Consider the following 17,170-nt stretch of genomic DNA (forward strand, 5'->3'; position numbering starts at 1 on the left):
GCTTGTGTGGGGCTCCCAGCAGCCTGCCGGCCCCACTTAGCCCTGGCCCATCCGCAGCCTCGATGCTTTGAGGCCAGTCCCCAGCCGGAACTTTCTGGGGCAATCGCATCTGCTGGTGTGAGCCTCTGCCCACAGCGGATCGGTTTGTGCTTCAGGTCTGGATCACTGGAGAGGCTTGCTGGGTTGCGTGACCGCTGAGCAGTTGCGGCAGTCCCAAAGGGAGAATTCCAGTGTTAAAGCCCCAGAGGGAATGGTCTCTCCCACCTCACAAGCTGTCCTGGCTGGTGTTCCCAAGCCTCAGACACAATCAGACCTGAATTAGTTCTCTGTGTTGAGCTTTTGGCAAAGGCTTAGGTGGAATCCCCAGGTCACCATACCTTGCTGCGCCTTCCCCAGCTAGGCACCCTCCAGATGTGGGGGGATGCAACACCCCACACTCGGTTGCCGTCCAACCCGTCGGAAGGGTGCTGGTCGGCAAAGGCTGCGTTGGGGCAAGTCCTGCCACCAAGCCCAGGTGTGCTGTACTGAAAGAATGGTCTGGTCTCCCCATTTCAGCCTAGTTTCCCCCTCATCTGTGTCCAGTTTCGGGTTAGTGGCTCCACAGGCCTGTAGGGTGTGCGCCAGCCCGATCAGGTGTTGTCTCCCCTTTGCCCAAAGGTCTGGCTTCCGGCGGTGAAGGCCAAAGGCCTGGAGATCTCGGGCACCTTCAGCCGCCAGGTGGGATCCCTCTCGATGGACCTCGTGCTCTCCAACAAGGCCCTGCAAGTCATGTCAGACTTCGCCATCCAGTTCAACCGGAACAGGTAAAGCTGCTGCCACGTGCCGGCCTCCTCTGGGTGCGGTTGGCCTCTTGCGACGCCACACGCTCAGGAAGCCGTCCCCGTTGGAGAGGGAATCGCTGGACTGCCTCTTGTGATGACTCTCAACTTTCTGAGTGGCTGATTTGATGAGTTCACTGACCCCTCTAAGAAGTTGACTGAAGAGGCCTATTAGCCCCGGAAACAGGGCCTCCTTCAGTGTCCCAAATGGATGTTGCCCAACGGCCAGGACGCCCCGTTGGCAGTGAAGCCATATTAGATCTGCTCTAGCGTTGGTTTTCAGGCACAAAGAAGCACTTCCAATGGAACGAGGCATCCCTCCCCAGACTGGCACCCCACAGATGTCTTGGACTTCAACTCCCTCGGCCCAAACCAGGAAGCCCCACGGCCGGCAATCCCAAGGATTGTAGCCCAAACATCTGCAGGGCACCAGGCTGGGAAAGGCCGCACTGTGGGCTTTGGAAAACCAAAGCTTCCCTGGATCGTGTCAGCATTCACCATGATCGGCACTTTCCCCCTTAGACTCCCGCCACTTCCTCCATCGGCCACATACAGTGCAGAGATTGGCTCTGGGGTGTGTGACGCCATCCGCTGTGGCCAGGTGAAAACCTCTTTCAGTGGAACTGGCCAGCACGAACCGGTCGGGGCCAAACCAGTTGGGATGTGATGCTGCTCCTTCCTGATCTGGACTGAGGCTTGGGCACAGGGGCTTCGACCCTTTCCGCTCACCTTGGTCCTGGCCCTGCAGTGGCCGCTGTTTGCATCAGGAAAAAATCTGCCTGGTATTTGTTTCATGGGGCAGGAGAGAGCAGCTGCAGGGGCTCCCTGGGACCAGGGAAGGAGGAGCCAAAGCTCCCTGACTCCAGACCGCAGCCCTGGTCTGTATCAGGGTCTCCCGCAGCGGCTGAGTGCATGCCAGAAGCCCCCATCCTTTCACAGCCAATCTCATCTCATCTGGCCCTGGGCGGGCCTTCTCCACTCTTTCTGGAAATGATGGGAGCCATAGTCCAACGTCAGGGAGGACTGTCTGAAAGCTTGGGCAGAAACTCACTTCTGTGAATTCCCTGGCTTGCCTCAGCAGTGGCATCCTGGCCTCGAAGCTCCGTGGCCCAGAGCTGCTGTCTGGAAGAAATCCTTTTGCTGGTGGGAGCCTCCCGCCGCTTTCCCCCCAGAAGCAGAGTCACAGTCGCCCTGTTTGCCCCCCGTGCTTCCCACACTACTTGATGTTCGAAAGCAGGCTTTAGCGCATGGCAGTGACTCGTTTGCAGTTCGTCGAAAACATGCCTGCAGTGTAAATTGGCAGTGTAAAATACCATCCTGCGGTGCCAGAGGTCGCCAGCCTGTTTGGCTCTGCGGGCAGGTTTGGGACTTTGAGGAAGCTCTGTGGCTCTGTGACGAAAGGGGCAGACTCGTCCCAGAAAGGCCGCTGTGGAGACCAGCCTCGGAAAGGGAGGTGTCTGCAGGGAGGGGAAAAAACAAGGTTCGAGGCCCAAAGGAAGGGGGAGCGGTGGGACTGAAGGTTCGAAGGAAAGGGAAGGAAGGCTGCCCTTGCATTTTCCACACTTTTGTTTAAAACCATCTTCTCTGAAGGCGGGGGACCCTGTGACACCCATGAATGCTGGCCTGGGAGCCTCCTTGCGAGGCAGTTTGTGTTGCGTGCCCAAGCAGCAAGCCACCCTGTCTGCCGTGAACTTGGGGCAAAGAAAGGGAAAGAAGAGCCCTGTGTATCACCCTCACAGAACCCCCCAGGTGGTGGACAGACATCCCCCAGCTGTCCTGAGGGCCACGCTCCGTGTTCGCTTGCACACAAGCGGCTGTTTCCGAGAGAAGGCCTCCAAGCTGGGGCGCAGCGAGGCAGGTGGCAAGTGGCGTTCGCGCTGCGCTCGCCCCGTCCTTACCTGTGGCTGACAAGGTCTGCTCACTGGGTGTTTCCCTTCAGCTTCGGGTTGGCCCCTGCCGCGCCTCTCCAGGTCCATGCCCCGCTTGCCCCGAACCAGAGTGTGGAGCTCTCCCTCCCCCTCAACACTGTTGGCTCGGTCATGAAGATGGACCCCCTCAATAACCTCCAGGTAAGTCCCGACGCGGCTGGAGCGGCTGTGCCTGGTTGCTTGAGCAGGGCAGGATTCGGCCTTCAGCTGGAGTAAAGATGCTTTTCTGGTGGAAAGTCCAGGGTTTGAGCCTCAGCGGTGCCAGTGAAGGGATTTTGGAGAGCAGGTGATGACGCGGACGGTATGCAGCTGCTCCGAAGGGGCAGTCCTTTGCACCCTGAGACAGAAAACAGCCTACAGCCCCCGGCATGCGCCAGGCAGCTGTGCTGCTCGGGCAGGCTGAGACTTCCAGGAAGTTTTCTCTGTCTAAAGTAGTGATGCAAAGATCCAGCCGGAGTCTGGTTCTGCAGCTCAACAAAGTGCTTTACCACGCTCAGCCCTGGCCCAGGAAGCTAGTTGAGATCTAGTCTGTGAAGGGGTGGGAAGGCTCGCAGTCCCCTTCTTGGCACTGAGTTGTTTGTATGTGAAATGCACACAGCCCGCAAGCCACGTGTGTGAAACTGGAACTCCTCTTGCTGTGCAAGTGTGCGGGCAGCGGGAGCAGCATGCGCAAGGCGGCATCATGCGCTTGCTTCCTGCCAGACTCCCGTGAAGAAATCTTGCCGAGAGTCAGACTTCGGGTAGAGAGAAAGCAGCAGGGGTCTAAGGGGCCGAGCCAAGAAATTACAGCAGATCCCCGAAGTGGCTCCCAAAACTCTTACCTAGTTTGAACGCTTACAAAAAATTGCAGCCGGTGCTCCAGAGGCTCTGGGACAGGGCGGGGCATTCTCTATTCTAGTCATTTAAAAAGATCTGGTTTGGCAAATTTATTTCTGTGTCATATAGAGGCAGATTAGGAAAAATTTTGTTTCACTTTTGTTGCTGCGGGGGATCGTTCTGTCTTTGCTGGTTGTAGGGGTGGTCCAGGAGCTTTGCAAGGCACTGACTTCCATTGCTGAATTGTAAATCTTTTTTTTTAGCGAAAAGTTTCACTCAGGCAGTTTACAATTGCTAATGAAAGTTTAGTGTTTTTGTTTTAATACTGTTCATCGAAACAATTTTTTAAAAGTATCCAGATCTTCCTTTGGTTTGTTTCAGTATCCTTTCTCTGTAATTTTGCAGCCATAAGGACTGGAAACTTGCATGTTATTATTAGCCAAAATTCTGTGCACAGCATTCTCTGCTGCTTTCCTGTGGAATTGCAGCACATACTGTACAGGGTAAGCTGTATTAAAATAAAGGTCGGTAGGATCTAATCTGTGTTTTAACCCCTCACTTTCCTGTGTTCTAGGTTGCAGTGAAGAACAACATTGATGTTTTCTACTTCAGCACCCTCTACCCTTTGCACATACTCTTTGTGGAAGACGGGAAAATGGGTAGGTGGCGGTGGCCTGGCCCTTGCAAGGGTGGGGGGAAGGCGAGCGCCCCCAAAAGGGGGTGTGGTTGATTTCGAGGCTTCTGCATTTGTCAGGGTCTCTCTTCAAGGGAGCCTCCTGCACGGAAGGGAGCCCCCCCGAGAGGCAGGCCGCCGCTCCGGTTGGGACATTCGTGTCGTCGTGTCCACGCCCGTGCATTCCTCTCTCACCTGTTTTCCTCTTGTGAGGAATGCAGATGGCTGTGCAGAGTTAGTGCCTGGGCCCAGCCTTCCGGTGAGCTGGGCCTCCCGAGGCCCCACCCAACACTCCCACCACTGCACCACACTGCCCATGCTCCCCGGGCCTGTTTAAAGAGCTGCAGGTTGGGATCGCAACCTTGGATTCCACACCGAGGAACCATGTCCTGCCGGAGACGGAAGCGTGCCCTGTGAAATTTAAGCCACCGCCCTGTCGAATGCGTCCTCTCTCCAGGGCCCTGCAGAGTGATGGGTGGCGGGCAGAGCTGGGAGAAGGACTGTCGCTCCGTGGAAGGGCCCCAGCTTTGCACGGAGAACATCTCAGGTCCAGTCGCCGCCATCGCTAGGTAGCAGGGTGGGAAAGAGCTCTCCCCGGGAAGGCAGGCGGTCCTGGACTGTGGGGATGAGTCCTCTTTGCTGCTCTTCGTCCGCCCTCTCCTGGTCAGGATCATCCTCCAAACGGGGGCAGGTGGCGTGGGAGTTCCCCAGCACCACCTGTGGAAAAGGGAGGTCCTCGGAGCGTCACCCTGCCCAAGGCACGAAGGGGCAGTCGTGACCAGCTCGGCTGCCACCAGCCGGGTACTTGCCAGGTGTGTTGCATGGCAGCGCATCCCTGCAGGTTCTGGAGCCTGCTGAGATTTCTCTCCTGAAGCCGCGTGCTCCGGAGCTGGGGCGGGCAGAAACGAGATCGCCAGGTGTTTGCGGTTTGCCCTCGGAGCGCGCCTGCAGAGGCTTCTGGGAGAAGGGGTGCAGAGCGTCCCGAGACTGGCTTTCTGCCTGTCCCCGCTGTGGAGAGCAGGTGCTCCAGCCGCTGCTCTGTGGAGGCACATGGGAGGTGCGCGAGGCCTTCGCGGAGCACCAGGGGGTGCGATGGAGCCTTTGTGGCAGCCGCATCTGCTCAGAGCAGGGCTGTGCGGGAGCTTTGCTTGTGCTCGCAAAGTGTCAGAAAATGCCCTGCGCTGCAGTCCTGGTCGGAAGTGCAAGTGATACCAGATGGGGAAAGAAAAGTGTGTACATTAACAAACTGTTCAGAAATGCACATGTTTATTATTTTTTAAACTAGGCTTTGTCAATGGGGGGAAATGCACACATTAGAAAAATAGCACACAGAAATTGTATGCATTTTCCCCTTTTGCCACAGGAACTTTTTGTGTCTGAGTGTGTGACATAAAATAGATTGGAAACAGGAGAGAGAGGAGGCGCTTATGCACAAGCATTCTGGAGAGCTTTCGTGAATTTCAAAATCCCTAGTTCCTCCATGAAACAGAAAACAAGGTGCATGCCTGGTGTCCCAGGGTCAGGAGCTCTTTTGGAGTATTGCTCCCATCTGCAGCATGGGCATTCGAGCGCTGATGGGAGGCGTAGCTGAATGCACTGGAAAGCTGCCCGGGGTGGGGAAGCTGTTCCCCGTTGGTTGGAATGTTGGCATAGCATCTTCTGCAGGGGCAATGCATTGGCTGGGGGGGGGGGGGCAGCTATTTTTGGTGGCAGCTGAGTGTGGTTTGCATCTTTGGGGAACTCTGTTCCCCAGGCCCTGCACTGAACTCTCTCCTTCTGCTTCCTCCTTCCAGAGCGTCAGATGTTCTTGGCCACCTGGAAAGACATCCCCAATGAGAACGAAGCACAGTTTCAGATTAAAGATTGTCCTCTGAATGCAGGTGAAAAGAAACCTCCAATCCATCTATTAAAGACGCTGAAATCCTGCCCTTCTCCAAAGGGCTGTTTATGAGCGGCTGCCAGGGAACCTCTCGCCCATGCAGCTTCCATGGCCAGGTCTGCAGCGGGTTAATACCTTTGTTAGGACCAGCTGGGACATCCCTAAATAGCAAGCGAGCTTCTGGGTTCTCCAGAAGGAAGGGGAGAGGAGATAAAATAGAGCTTGGTGTTAAAGTCTGCACTGGCTACAGCCTTCAGAGGTATGGGGGATGGGACGGGATTGCAGATCTAGTTGGATTGCATTCTTCCAGAATCAACCAAACTGGTGCTCAAGATGTAGCAACAGTGGTGTTTTACCTAACATGGAGCAAGAAATGCTTGGATTTCAAGCGGGATTCTGAAAAGGACAAGGAACTCAAAACAAATGTTGGCTCTTTGAAGCACACTGAGGAATTTCAAAAGATCGTCAGTCTACACTTTGTAGACTACAGCAAAGCCTTTGACTGTGTGGATGACAAGAAATTAAGGGTGGTGTGAAAAGGAACGGAGTGGGGGCCTCAGCCCTTGACTGCCCTGGTATGTACCCTGCATTGTGGCAAGAAGCAATGGTTAGGGCAGAATACGAGAAGCAGAACGATTTCCTGTTGGCAAAATATCAGGCAAGGGCATATTTTATCCCACTGTTTCTTCAAGCTGTACATAGAATGTACCATAAGGAAATTAGGATCAGAGGAAGGAGTGAAAATCATTGGGAGATGCATCAATAATTTAAGATATGCAGATGATACCCAATTGCTGGCAGAAAACAGCGGAGAATTAAAATGACTTCTGATGAAAGTGCAAAAGTAGAACTGCACTTGACCGTTAAGAGCAAATTCAGGGCTAGAGGAGAATTATCCAGCTTTAATGTTAACAGTGAAGAAACTGAAACGGTGAAAGATTTTGAATCCCTTGGCTCGGTCATCCATTCAAAGGGAGATGCTCTGCAGCCAAGGAACTAGAACTGAGACTTGGAAGGGCGTCAGTGAAGGAGCTAGAAAAGATGATCACATGTAAGGATGCTTCCCTGGTGCCCGAGCCGAAGGCCGAGGCCCCACTTGGCAAAGGGTGAGTGACCCGCTTGCAGGGAAGGACTCCATGAGATTTCCTCAGCTTGGCTCCTCAAACTCCAGCCCGCTTCCTCTTTGCCCAGACTTTGCCTCTTGCTGGCTGCAGGTGGGAAGCCAGTCCACGGGGCCGGCTTGTTCCCACGCTGTCCGCACAGCCACTGTGCAAGCTTTGCTTCTGCACGTTTGACCCCTGGGCTTTACGTACTTGGCTTGACCCATTTTGTGTCGAGAAGCTGCTCGTGTTCCCGAGTGTTTGCAGACATGATCTGGGCGTGATTCTCTTGCTGGCAGGGCTCAGCATGGGAAGAGATTCCAGCAAGTGCGAGAGTGCAGGATTCTGGCCTGATCTGTGTCTCCGTCACACTGCTGTATTGCTCATCACTGTGTACAGGGTGTGCAAGCTGGACGGAGAAGAAAGCTGGCAGGAAGAAAATGGATGCATTTGAAATATGGTGCTGGGGAAACCTTTGTGGACACCCTGGATTGACAGTGGACAAGTGGGATCAGATAAAATCGGGCCAGAACTTTCCCTGGAAGCAAAAATAATGAAACAGGGGCTGTTGTGCTGCAGGCAGGTCACGAGACGGTAAAACTCCTTGGAGGAGACAAGGAGAGTCAAAGGCAGAAGCAGAAGACGACAACCAAGTATGGATGGATTGATGCCATAAAGGAAGCCACAGCCTTGAATTTGGAAGAGCCAAGCTGGGCTGTCCTGGACTGGACATTCTGGGGGGCTTTCATTCATACGGTCACCAGAGGTCAGAGGCCGCTTGACGGCACATAAGGACAGATTCAGGCTTCAAGTTTCACAGAGAACCTCGGGCAAGTAGCCCTGAATTTGGGCTAGAGGTTGTGGTGTGCAAGTTAGAAACTAAATTAAGTAGGTCCCCAGTCCAGACCACATGTTTTTCCCTCCGTGCTCAGCCATCATGGCTGTTTATGATCCAAGGCATTTGCATGGACTTTCAGTTTGAGGGAAGGCTACTTTAGACCCCTGACTGGGGAATCCAGCCCCACCCACTTCCTCACCACCCCATTTGCACACGAGCTCGCTGGCGTGAGCGCCAAAGCATCACTCGGGAAGGGATTTTGCCGGCACGAAACATTCGCTTCGCTGCTGCTCAGCCAACCAGCCATTCCAGCAATTGGCTCACAGAGAGAAGCCACTGCAGCTGCCTGCTTTCACCCCCCACCCCCACCCCCACCCCTGTTTCATTCCTCCCCTCACAGGCTGTGTGGCATTCAAGCCAGATTGACTGGGACGTGGGGAATGTCACTGGGGAGACGCCTGCCTCTTTGTTCCTTCTCTCTCCCTCTCCCTCTCCTTGGCATGGCATGTCATGCAGGCCCCCTCCCCTGAACCCCACTTTTTGGGTGGGTTCCTGGCTTTTGCGCAGCCCCAGCCCCCAAGTATCAATGCTTAGATACTTTAAACTGCAAGGAGATCTTTAAACATGCTGGAACGTTGCCCCCTCCCTTCGCCGCTTCCCACCCTGGAGAGTTCCCTCCCCACCACTGAGAGCTCCCTGATGGTGGATCAGTTCTTGCCTGAAGAGTGGTTTAGCCATCCACGCGGGACATGCCCCGTCCTGGGGAAAAGCACCCCAAGCCCTGGCCGTCCTTTGAGAGACAGTGCCAAGCCCTGCTCTTATGTGCTTGCGATTTTCATTTAAGTCCTTAAGGGCTAGAAGCTTTTATTTCCATTTAGCAAATGCTGCTTTTTGCTTATCCTCACTCACCTTGCAGGAAGAAGCTCTTTGCCTTTTCCCCATTTCCACACCCCTCCTTAATCTCAGTGTTATTCCGCTGCTACAGAGCTGGCACTGACTTTGTAAATTGTGGAGGTGTGCAAGGTGGTCGCTGACATTTTGATGCTTGCTGTTCTGATTGTTAGAGATTGCCTAGTTTTATACAGAGGAGCAGAGCAAAACGGTGCTAAATGGAGTATAACTCCCTGCCTGTATTTCATATGAGCAGAACTGATTCTGGATTCTGTGAAGTGCCGTAATCGTGGGTGCACACCTGTCTTTGCATGGTTTCATTTTGTTTACACTAGTCATGGGTCTAGGATAAGGAGCTATTTCGCTTCCGAGCCACTCTTCAGCACTTTGAGCGCTCCGCCAGGCAGAGACCATAGCAAGAAACGCAAGCGCGAGAAATGGGAGGCTTTTTACCACCTCCCTCTCTAATGGAGCCCTGGATTGCCAGGAGGCTGAAGTTTGCTTTCCCTCCCACAAACTGTGTTTGTGCAAATCGGCACAGCCCTGCTTATCACCTCAAACGTGAGTAACGCGGTCGTGTGTTCCTGGTCCCACAGATGCCGTCAGCAGCAAACTGCAGGGCAGCAACATCTTCACCATCGCCAAGAGGAACGTGGAGGGCCAGGACATGCTGTACCAGTCGCTCAAGCTGACCAACGGCATTTGGGTCTTGGCAGAGCTGCGGATCCAGCCGGGGAATCCTAACCTCACGGTATGGCCCTCCTGGCTCGCTTGTGCAGATGGGCATCAGGCCGTGGGTAGCCGGGAACGAGAGGGAGCGGGCTGCCCTTTCTGCATGTGCCGAGGACGTGGGAACAGCCTCGCCTCTTTGGTTCGTGGGTTGCAGGTGGGGCTGTATGGAAGCAAGGAAGTGGGCTTGCCTGGGCACAGTGGGTGTCATGCCCACGTCTCTCTCTTGCTCCCACTGGAGGCGGGCTAGCCGGGTCTTCTTTGGGGGCTTCCTTCTCGAGGACAGACCATGATGTGTCCATTGTTAATTGTTAAAGGGATTTGCTCGAGTCAGAAGAGCAAGTTAATCGTGCTCTTCCTCAGAGATGGACGTCCCTAAGCCAGCTCAGCTCAGCTCACACGAGCGACTGAGACCGCTGGAATCTGGAGAGCGTCAAAGCATGAAACCCCTCAGAATGTCACCCCATCGAACTCTCACACAACCCTGGATGAACCCGGGTTGTCCTTCCCTCAGCAGCCCACGATTTCCGCTTCAGGTGTCACAATAGATTGCCCATGGACAAGTGGGCCTGGAGCGGGTCTGATCCAGGCCCCTGCCAGCTGCCTCGCCTGCATGGCACAGGGAGCCCCCTCTGGGTGGGGGTGACGTGCGAACTGGGCTGCACTTCCTGGTTCTTTGGTGTACAAATGAAACGCGGCTGCTGGTAAGTACCTGAATCGCTCTGTGCCTCATCAGACTTTGGAAGCACGTAGGTCCTGCCTCACAGGGTGAAAGTGGAAAGGCAAAGATGTGCTGCCCTTAGCAGCAGGTGAGCAGCTGGATGCCAGGGAGGGATGTCGGTCCTCCCTCGGTCCTCATGCTGCGTGACTGGCCACCACTGAGGACTGGGCCAGGGCACGGCCGGGCGAGCCGAGCCGAGCCAAGCCAGAGGAGGGGCCCGCGTGCTCTGCTGAGCTGCAGAATAAGGCGACTCGCCCGTCCTCAGAATGCGGGAGAGGGTTGCCTGCGGCCCATCCAGCCTCGGTTTTAAGGTAGATTTGGGGCGCGAGGGCAAGTCCCTTGACGGGGGCAATCAACTGCACAGTGCACAAACTGGTATTTTTATCTGCATTAGTGACTGATTTCTCTTGTCCCCCAATCATTTCAATAAGCCTTCAGGTATACAAAGAGGTTTTTAAATTACAGTTAGAGGATGTTAAAGAAAACATTTAACGCACCACAGTCTGAAAGCACAGCATGAAAGCAGGTGGCAGAAACGCAGCAGGTCCTTTAAAAAGTGAGCCTCCACAGCTGCAGGGCCGCCACCGCCAAGGCCTTGCCAGGATCCGCCCCGAACACCTAATGGTGCTTCATCCAAAGAAGGCCCCCAAGTTCTGGTCATCCGAACCTTCCTGGACTGCCTTTCCCTGCATCACATCCCTTCTTTTGGTCACTGGAGAGACAGGTGCCTCTTCCCCTCCACTTGGTTGTGACCCTCTTTCCTTTGCATTGATAATTTAAATCTTTATTTCTTTTGTTTTTGTTGCTGCACGACCACCTGCCCCCCCTGCGGGCCTGTCCCTCCGATCTTGCAGGACTTAGAGGTTAGCAGAATGTCTTTGCTTCTTCAAAAAAACAAAAACCAGCCAGACCAGATCTTCTGAATCCAGCTTCCTCTCTGCTTCCCCTCCACTACCCTGCTTGCTTCTGACGCTCTTTTCCGCAACACTCAAGCTCCCCGCACCTGACACAAGCTAACAAAAGCAAATCGTGCCATTGCGGGGGGGGGGGGGGACAGAGAATTGGCGGGGGATGGGTGCCCCTTATCGTTTCTTTTTTTCCTTTCATCTCCTCTTGTCCATTTCCGGGCAACCGGTCTGCCCAGTGTGTGTATCAACACAAGCCATCCAGTGCCAACTCCAGAGCCTGGAGGGTGTAGCAGGAGGCTGTTGGACTGGGAAAGTCCAGTCCCCAATCAGCCACGATGCTCTCCCTAAGCAACATTGGGTCAGTCACTTTCTTTTGCCCTGACCTACTTCACAGAGTTGTTGTGCGCATAAAGTGCTACACGAGGAGAGAGCTAAAGGAGATTTTAAAAAACACACTTTAATCCTTTATCATAACTTTTGCTTTGGAGAATCTGCCACCCCCTATACTCACGCCTGGGAGTAATTGTCACTGAATCTGGAACAAGCATCTGGACTGAGGGGCCTCAGGCGAGGATACAGGTCAGATTTGTGGCTTGGACTGTTCCTGCTGCAAAACTGCCTTCCACCTGGTGCATCTCAGGATGAAGGCTTCTGGCTCAGCCCTGTACCAAAGCAGGTATTGACACCTGTGCCTACAGCAGGGGAGGGCGTAGGGTTTCTTCTGCAGGGGAGGAGAGAAAGAGGGAGACCTCATTCCGAGAAGCTTCAGCGGACTTGAGAACAAAGGCAGCAAACGCTTTGCCCCTGAGGGTGGCTGGCGGTCTCTCTTCCCGCAGCTTGGCTGAACTGCCTTCCTTTCAGTGTCTTCGCATGCTTGTACATTCGTGTTTCTGCCTCCTCCTGGATTTGGTTTGCTCCAGTTTACTAACATGGCTGCCTAGCTGAGGTGTGTCTGGCGGAGGTGGCTCCTGGGCATTCAGTGCCTTCTCTCCTCCTCTTCCCACGCAGCTTTCCCTCAAGTGTCGCGCACCTGAAGTCGCCCAGCACGTGTTCCAAGCTTATGAAACCATCCTGAAGAACTGAGTCCATTGGGCGCTTCCGTGCTCCCTCCCACTCCTCCCAGATTTTTGTTGGGACCAAAAGCCCCCCAGGCCTGCCTCCTGTCGTCCACAGAGGGAAGTCACCCAGGATGGAAACAGCAGCCCTTTGGAGACCATCTGACCACTGGGACTTGGTGGAGGGCCGCTTGGCTTTGGAGCAGGGAGGGGTGCCTGAAGGAAGCCCCCGGGGTGGGGGAGCTCGCTGCGTATCTGTGCGTGTGTAAACGTCATGCCATCTCCCTCTGCTGATGTCGCCCCATTCCTGAGAGCCCTGTACTTAATTTTCGGCCCTTCGTACATGCACAGACGTTGACTGTGTGCGTGTGCGTGGGTGTGCGTGCCTGCACCATGCTGCAGCTGTGCAAGGTGAAGTCTTGTGCACCTTTTTAGCGTCACCTTGCAGTCTTGCTAGTCCCAAATAAACAATCAGTGCTCTTAACTGCTGGAAACCATTGTCTGTGCTTTATTCCCTAGCCTAAGGATCCCTCTGCTTTCCTTCTGCCTCACCCTCTCTGCCTGTTCCCGCCAGTGGTGGGGAGGCAGGGCATCTTCAGGCTGGGGAGGCAAGAGGTCAGCTCGGTAGGGAGAGGCACAGTGACGGAACCGTGAGGTTTGGCCAGAGGCCAGTCGCAATCACAAGATCACGTGCAGAGTGTTGCAGGAGCGGCCCAGCCCTCTGTACTCCGGCACTGTGTTTGCCAGATGTGTCCAGTTAGAAACACATGGGCGGGCGCGAAGGGGATATCCCTTCTTGTTGGATCTTGGCCGTGGTATGTTTTGCTAGACTGCTCCTCAACGTAGAAGCTCTATTTCTTACTGCCATCCCCGCATTTTGTAATGACCAGTGAGCTGTTTGGAGCTGTTGGAGGCTTAGATCTTTTCCTTCACTTCACTTGTTCTGCTTTTTCTCTGCCCCTTCTTGCCCCTTCTTGTGTTGGACTGCAAATGCCTTTAAGAAGCCGATTCCCATGCCTGCGGTGTCTGAAGGCCCATTGTCAAGGCAGAACAGTATTAGTTTAAATAAACAGGAGAAAGTTAAGATATAAATAACTCTGGTTTTCCGCCTTCATAGCATAACTTATATTACAGTTCATGGTTTTATTTGTGGTGATCCGCTCAGAGTACTTCAGTTGTTGGGTGATATTAAAATACAGTCAATACACCTGGCACCTGAGGGGATGCTGCACATCATATCTTGGTGATATTATTATTATTATTATTATTATTATTATTATTATTATACTTCTATGCCGCCCCTTGCCGAAACCTCGGGGCGGCTTACAACACAATAAAATACATTGAAATACAATAGAACATAATAAATTACCATTAAATACAAAAATACAAAAAATACACTGAGTTACAAATATAAAATTAAAATTACCAGTATAAAATAAGTAAATAAAAATATAGGAGGAGAAAAGAGAAGGAAGAAGAAGTTGCCCTGGCCAGATCATATGTTTTAACAATTAAAATGATGTTTAAATAAAAAGGTCTTTACCTGGCGCCGAAAAACCAGTAACGACGGTGCCAGGCGGACCTCTTTGGGGAGTGAATTCCATAGGTTGGGCAACTTTGCTGGGTCTGCCTTTAGTTTGCTCCCCCTCTAGAAACGGGTCCAAGATTCTGCCTCTCTCTTCAAACCCGGGTGCAAAACTGAATGTGCTATTGCAGAGCTCTGCATTGGTGGCATGGCTACCAACTGTCCTTCACTGTTTTTTAAAAAGTTAAACACTGCTGCCTCAGAGCATCCTTCGGGATCGGCTTCCCTTGAGCCTGCTGTGCTGGGCCCATAACTAAGGGGGAGAACCTCCTTCAGCCCAAGGCCAAGCACCACTCGGGCATCGCTCCAGGAGTGGGCCGGGCCTGCAGCAGAAACACACAGGGCCACTGCTGTCACTTCAGGATACAACCCTTTGCATGCTTGGGCAGGCAAAGTCCAGAATCCCATCATCCCCAGGCAGCTGGGGAGTTGTAGGACATTCTTCCAGTCTATTATTTATTTATTATTTATTAAAGCATTTTTATGCTTCCCCATTCGCCGAAGCCTCGGGGCGGCTTACAACAATAAATAAAACCAATAAGTTAAAATATACATATAAAATAATCATAATAATTTAAAACACACATTATAAAATAAGCCGCCCTGGCCAGATAAAATTCAGTGGTATTGACATTTAAAATGTTACTTAAATAAAAAGGTCTTTGCCTGGCGCTGAAAAACAAATAACAATGGCGCCAGGCGGACCTCTCTGGGGAGCGCATTCCATAACTTAGGCGCCACTGCTGAGAAAGCCCTCCTACGAGTAGCCACCCTCCTAATTTCTCTCACGGAGGGCTCCTGGAGAAGGGCCTCTCTTGCCGATCTCAGGGGGGGACTGGGCATATATGGATGTAAGCGCTCCTTCAGGTAACCAGGACCCAAGCCGTTTAGGGTTTTATAGGTCATTACCAACACCTTGAATTGGGCCCGGACTTCAATGGGGAGCCAGTGAAGCTGACGGAGAACTGGAGTCATGTGAACATAACGTCCAGTCCCCGTCAGCAGCCTGGCAGCTCTATTCTGAACCAATTGAAGTATCCGGACCGTCTTCAAGGGTAGCCCCACGTAGAGCGCGTTACAGAAGTCAAGACGGGAAGTCACCAGCGCATGAGTCACTGTTGCAAGGCAGTTGTACTCCAGGTAGGGACACAGCTGATGAATCAGCCGAAGCTGGAGGAAAGCGCTCCTCGCCGCTGTTGTCACCTGAGCTTCGAGTGAAAGCTCTGGGTCGAGGAGCACTCCCAAGCTGCGGACCTTGTCCCTAGGAGGGAGTGCAACCCCGTTCAGGACAAGGTTCAATTCACCCTCACCGAAGCCCGAACCGCCAACCAACAGGACCTCCGTCTTGTCTGGATTGAGCTTCAGTTTATTGGCCCTCATCCAGCCCATTACCTCGGCCAGGCACCGGTTCAGTACAGCCACTGCCTCACCTGGATTGGTGGAAAACGAGAGGTAGAGCTGGGTATCATCAGCATACTGATGGTTCCGCAGCCCACACCTCCTGATGACCTCTCCCAGCGGTTTCATGTAGATGTTAAACAGCAAAGGGGACAAAATGGACCCCTGTGGTACTCCATGGCATAGCTGCCACAGCGCAGAGCCATAGTCCCCCAGCACCACCTTCTGGAAACGGTCATTGAGATAGGAGCGGAACTATTGCAAAGCAGTGCCTCTGACCCCCAATCCCGCTAGCCTATCCAGAAGGATACCATGGTCGATGGTATCGAAAGCCGCTGAGAGGTCCAGGAGAACCAACAGGGACGCACTCCCCCTGTCCTTCTCCCTGCACATGTCATCGTACAGGGCGACCAAGGCAGATTCAGTACCGTACCCGGGTCTGAAGCCGGACTGAAATGGGTCCAGATAATCAGTTTCATCCAAGAGTGCTTGGAGTTGTCCCGCCACCACTCGCTCCAACACCTTGCCCAGAAACGGGATGTTGGCCACTGGTCTATAATTAGTGGCCATCCCTGGATCCAGTGACGCCTTCTTCAGGACCGGTCGGACTACCGCCTACTTTAAAGGGGCAGGCACCCGACCCTCCCTCAGAGAAGCGTTAACCACTTCCAAGATCCAGGTTCCAATCCCGTGCTTGGAATCCTTTATTAACCAAGACGGGCAAGGGTCCAAAAGGCAAGTGGTAGGACGTACTCGTCCAAGCACCTTGTCCACATCATCGGGCCGTAATAACTGAAATTCATCCAATAATTCTGGACCAGACGGCAGCGTTGGTGTCTCCCTTAAAACCTCTGAATCAATAGTGGAATCCAGCTCGTGACAAATCTGAGCGATTTTCTCCCTGAAATGCCCAGCAAAGTCGTCACAGCGGGCCTTTGAGGGTGGAATCAGCTCTTCCTTCGGACCTGGACGAACCAGGCCTTGCACCACTCGAAAGAGCTCCGCCGGACGGCATTGTGAGGAAGCAATGGAAGCGGTGAAGAATCTCTTTTTCGCCGCCCTCACCGCCACAGCATAGGCCCAATAGTGGGCTCTTAAGTGTGTTCAGTCAGATTCATCCCGTGATTTCCTCCACCTACGCTCTAGCCGTCTCCCAACCTGTTTCATCGCCCTCAATTCTGGGGTATACCAAGGGGAAGAGCGGGCTCTGCCCGGTGGGAGAGGACGCTTAGGAGCGATCGTGTCTACAGCCCTGGTCATCTCCCCATTCCACAGTTCGACCAGAGCCTCGACAGGAGCACCTGTCTTGTCAGCCGGAAACTCCCCCAGGGCCTTCAGGAATCCTTCCGGATCCATCCGGCTCTGGGGGCGGACCCACACAATCGGGTCCACACCCTTACAGAGGGAGATGTCGCTCTCGAGCACAAACCTCACTAGGAAGTGATCTGACCATGACAGGGGAGTCAAACAAAAATTCCTCACCCTCAGACCACCCTCTTCCTGCCCCGTCGAGAAAACCAGGTCGAGAGTGTGTCCACGTTCATGGGTCGGGCCAGTGACATGTTGAGACAGCCCCATGGCCGTCATGGAGGCCATGAAGTCCTGAGCTGCCCCGGTCAGACTAGCCTCGGCATGGAAATTGAAGTCCCCCAGGACCAACATCCTGGGGGTCCTCAACACCAGGTCCGAGACCGTTTCCGTCAGCTCAGGCAGGGAGACTGTTGGGCAGAAGGGTGCACGGTACACCAACAGAATCCCCAATCTGTCTCGGTCGCCCAACACCAAGTAGAGACACTCCAGCCCTGGTCTCGAAGGGACAGGAAGTCCC

At 53.6% G+C, this 17,170-nt stretch overlaps 1 protein-coding gene and 1 non-coding gene across 8 annotated transcripts in view; both read left to right on the forward strand.

Moving 5' to 3' along the window:
- The window catches only part of AP1B1 (adaptor related protein complex 1 subunit beta 1), a 51,426-nt gene extending 38,576 nt beyond the window's left edge, over positions 1 to 12,850 (forward strand). For 3 of the 7 annotated variants that reach the window (XM_044448907.1, XM_044448910.1, XM_044448909.1), the window contains 5 exons: positions 658 to 803; positions 2,758 to 2,887; positions 4,137 to 4,221; positions 6,029 to 6,115; positions 9,540 to 11,241. In XM_044448907.1, the coding sequence (XP_044304842.1) occupies positions 658 to 803; positions 2,758 to 2,887; positions 4,137 to 4,221; positions 6,029 to 6,115; positions 9,540 to 9,922 (831 nt within the window). In that variant the 3' untranslated portion in view covers positions 9,923 to 11,241. The other 4 variants (XM_044448911.1, XM_044448913.1, XM_044448912.1 and 1 more) reach the window with 2 other exon arrangements.
- LOC123032845 lies at positions 896 to 995 on the forward strand. Its single transcript, XR_006416548.1, has one exon. It is a non-coding gene; the product is annotated as a small nucleolar RNA SNORD125 (small nucleolar RNA).
- Positions 12,851 to 17,170: the final 4,320 nt, after the last annotated feature.

Source organism: Varanus komodoensis, unplaced genomic scaffold, assembly GCF_004798865.1.
Source record: "Varanus komodoensis strain SLA01 unplaced genomic scaffold, ASM479886v1 scaffold56, whole genome shotgun sequence".
NCBI classification, from domain to species: domain Eukaryota; kingdom Metazoa; phylum Chordata; class Lepidosauria; order Squamata; family Varanidae; genus Varanus; species Varanus komodoensis.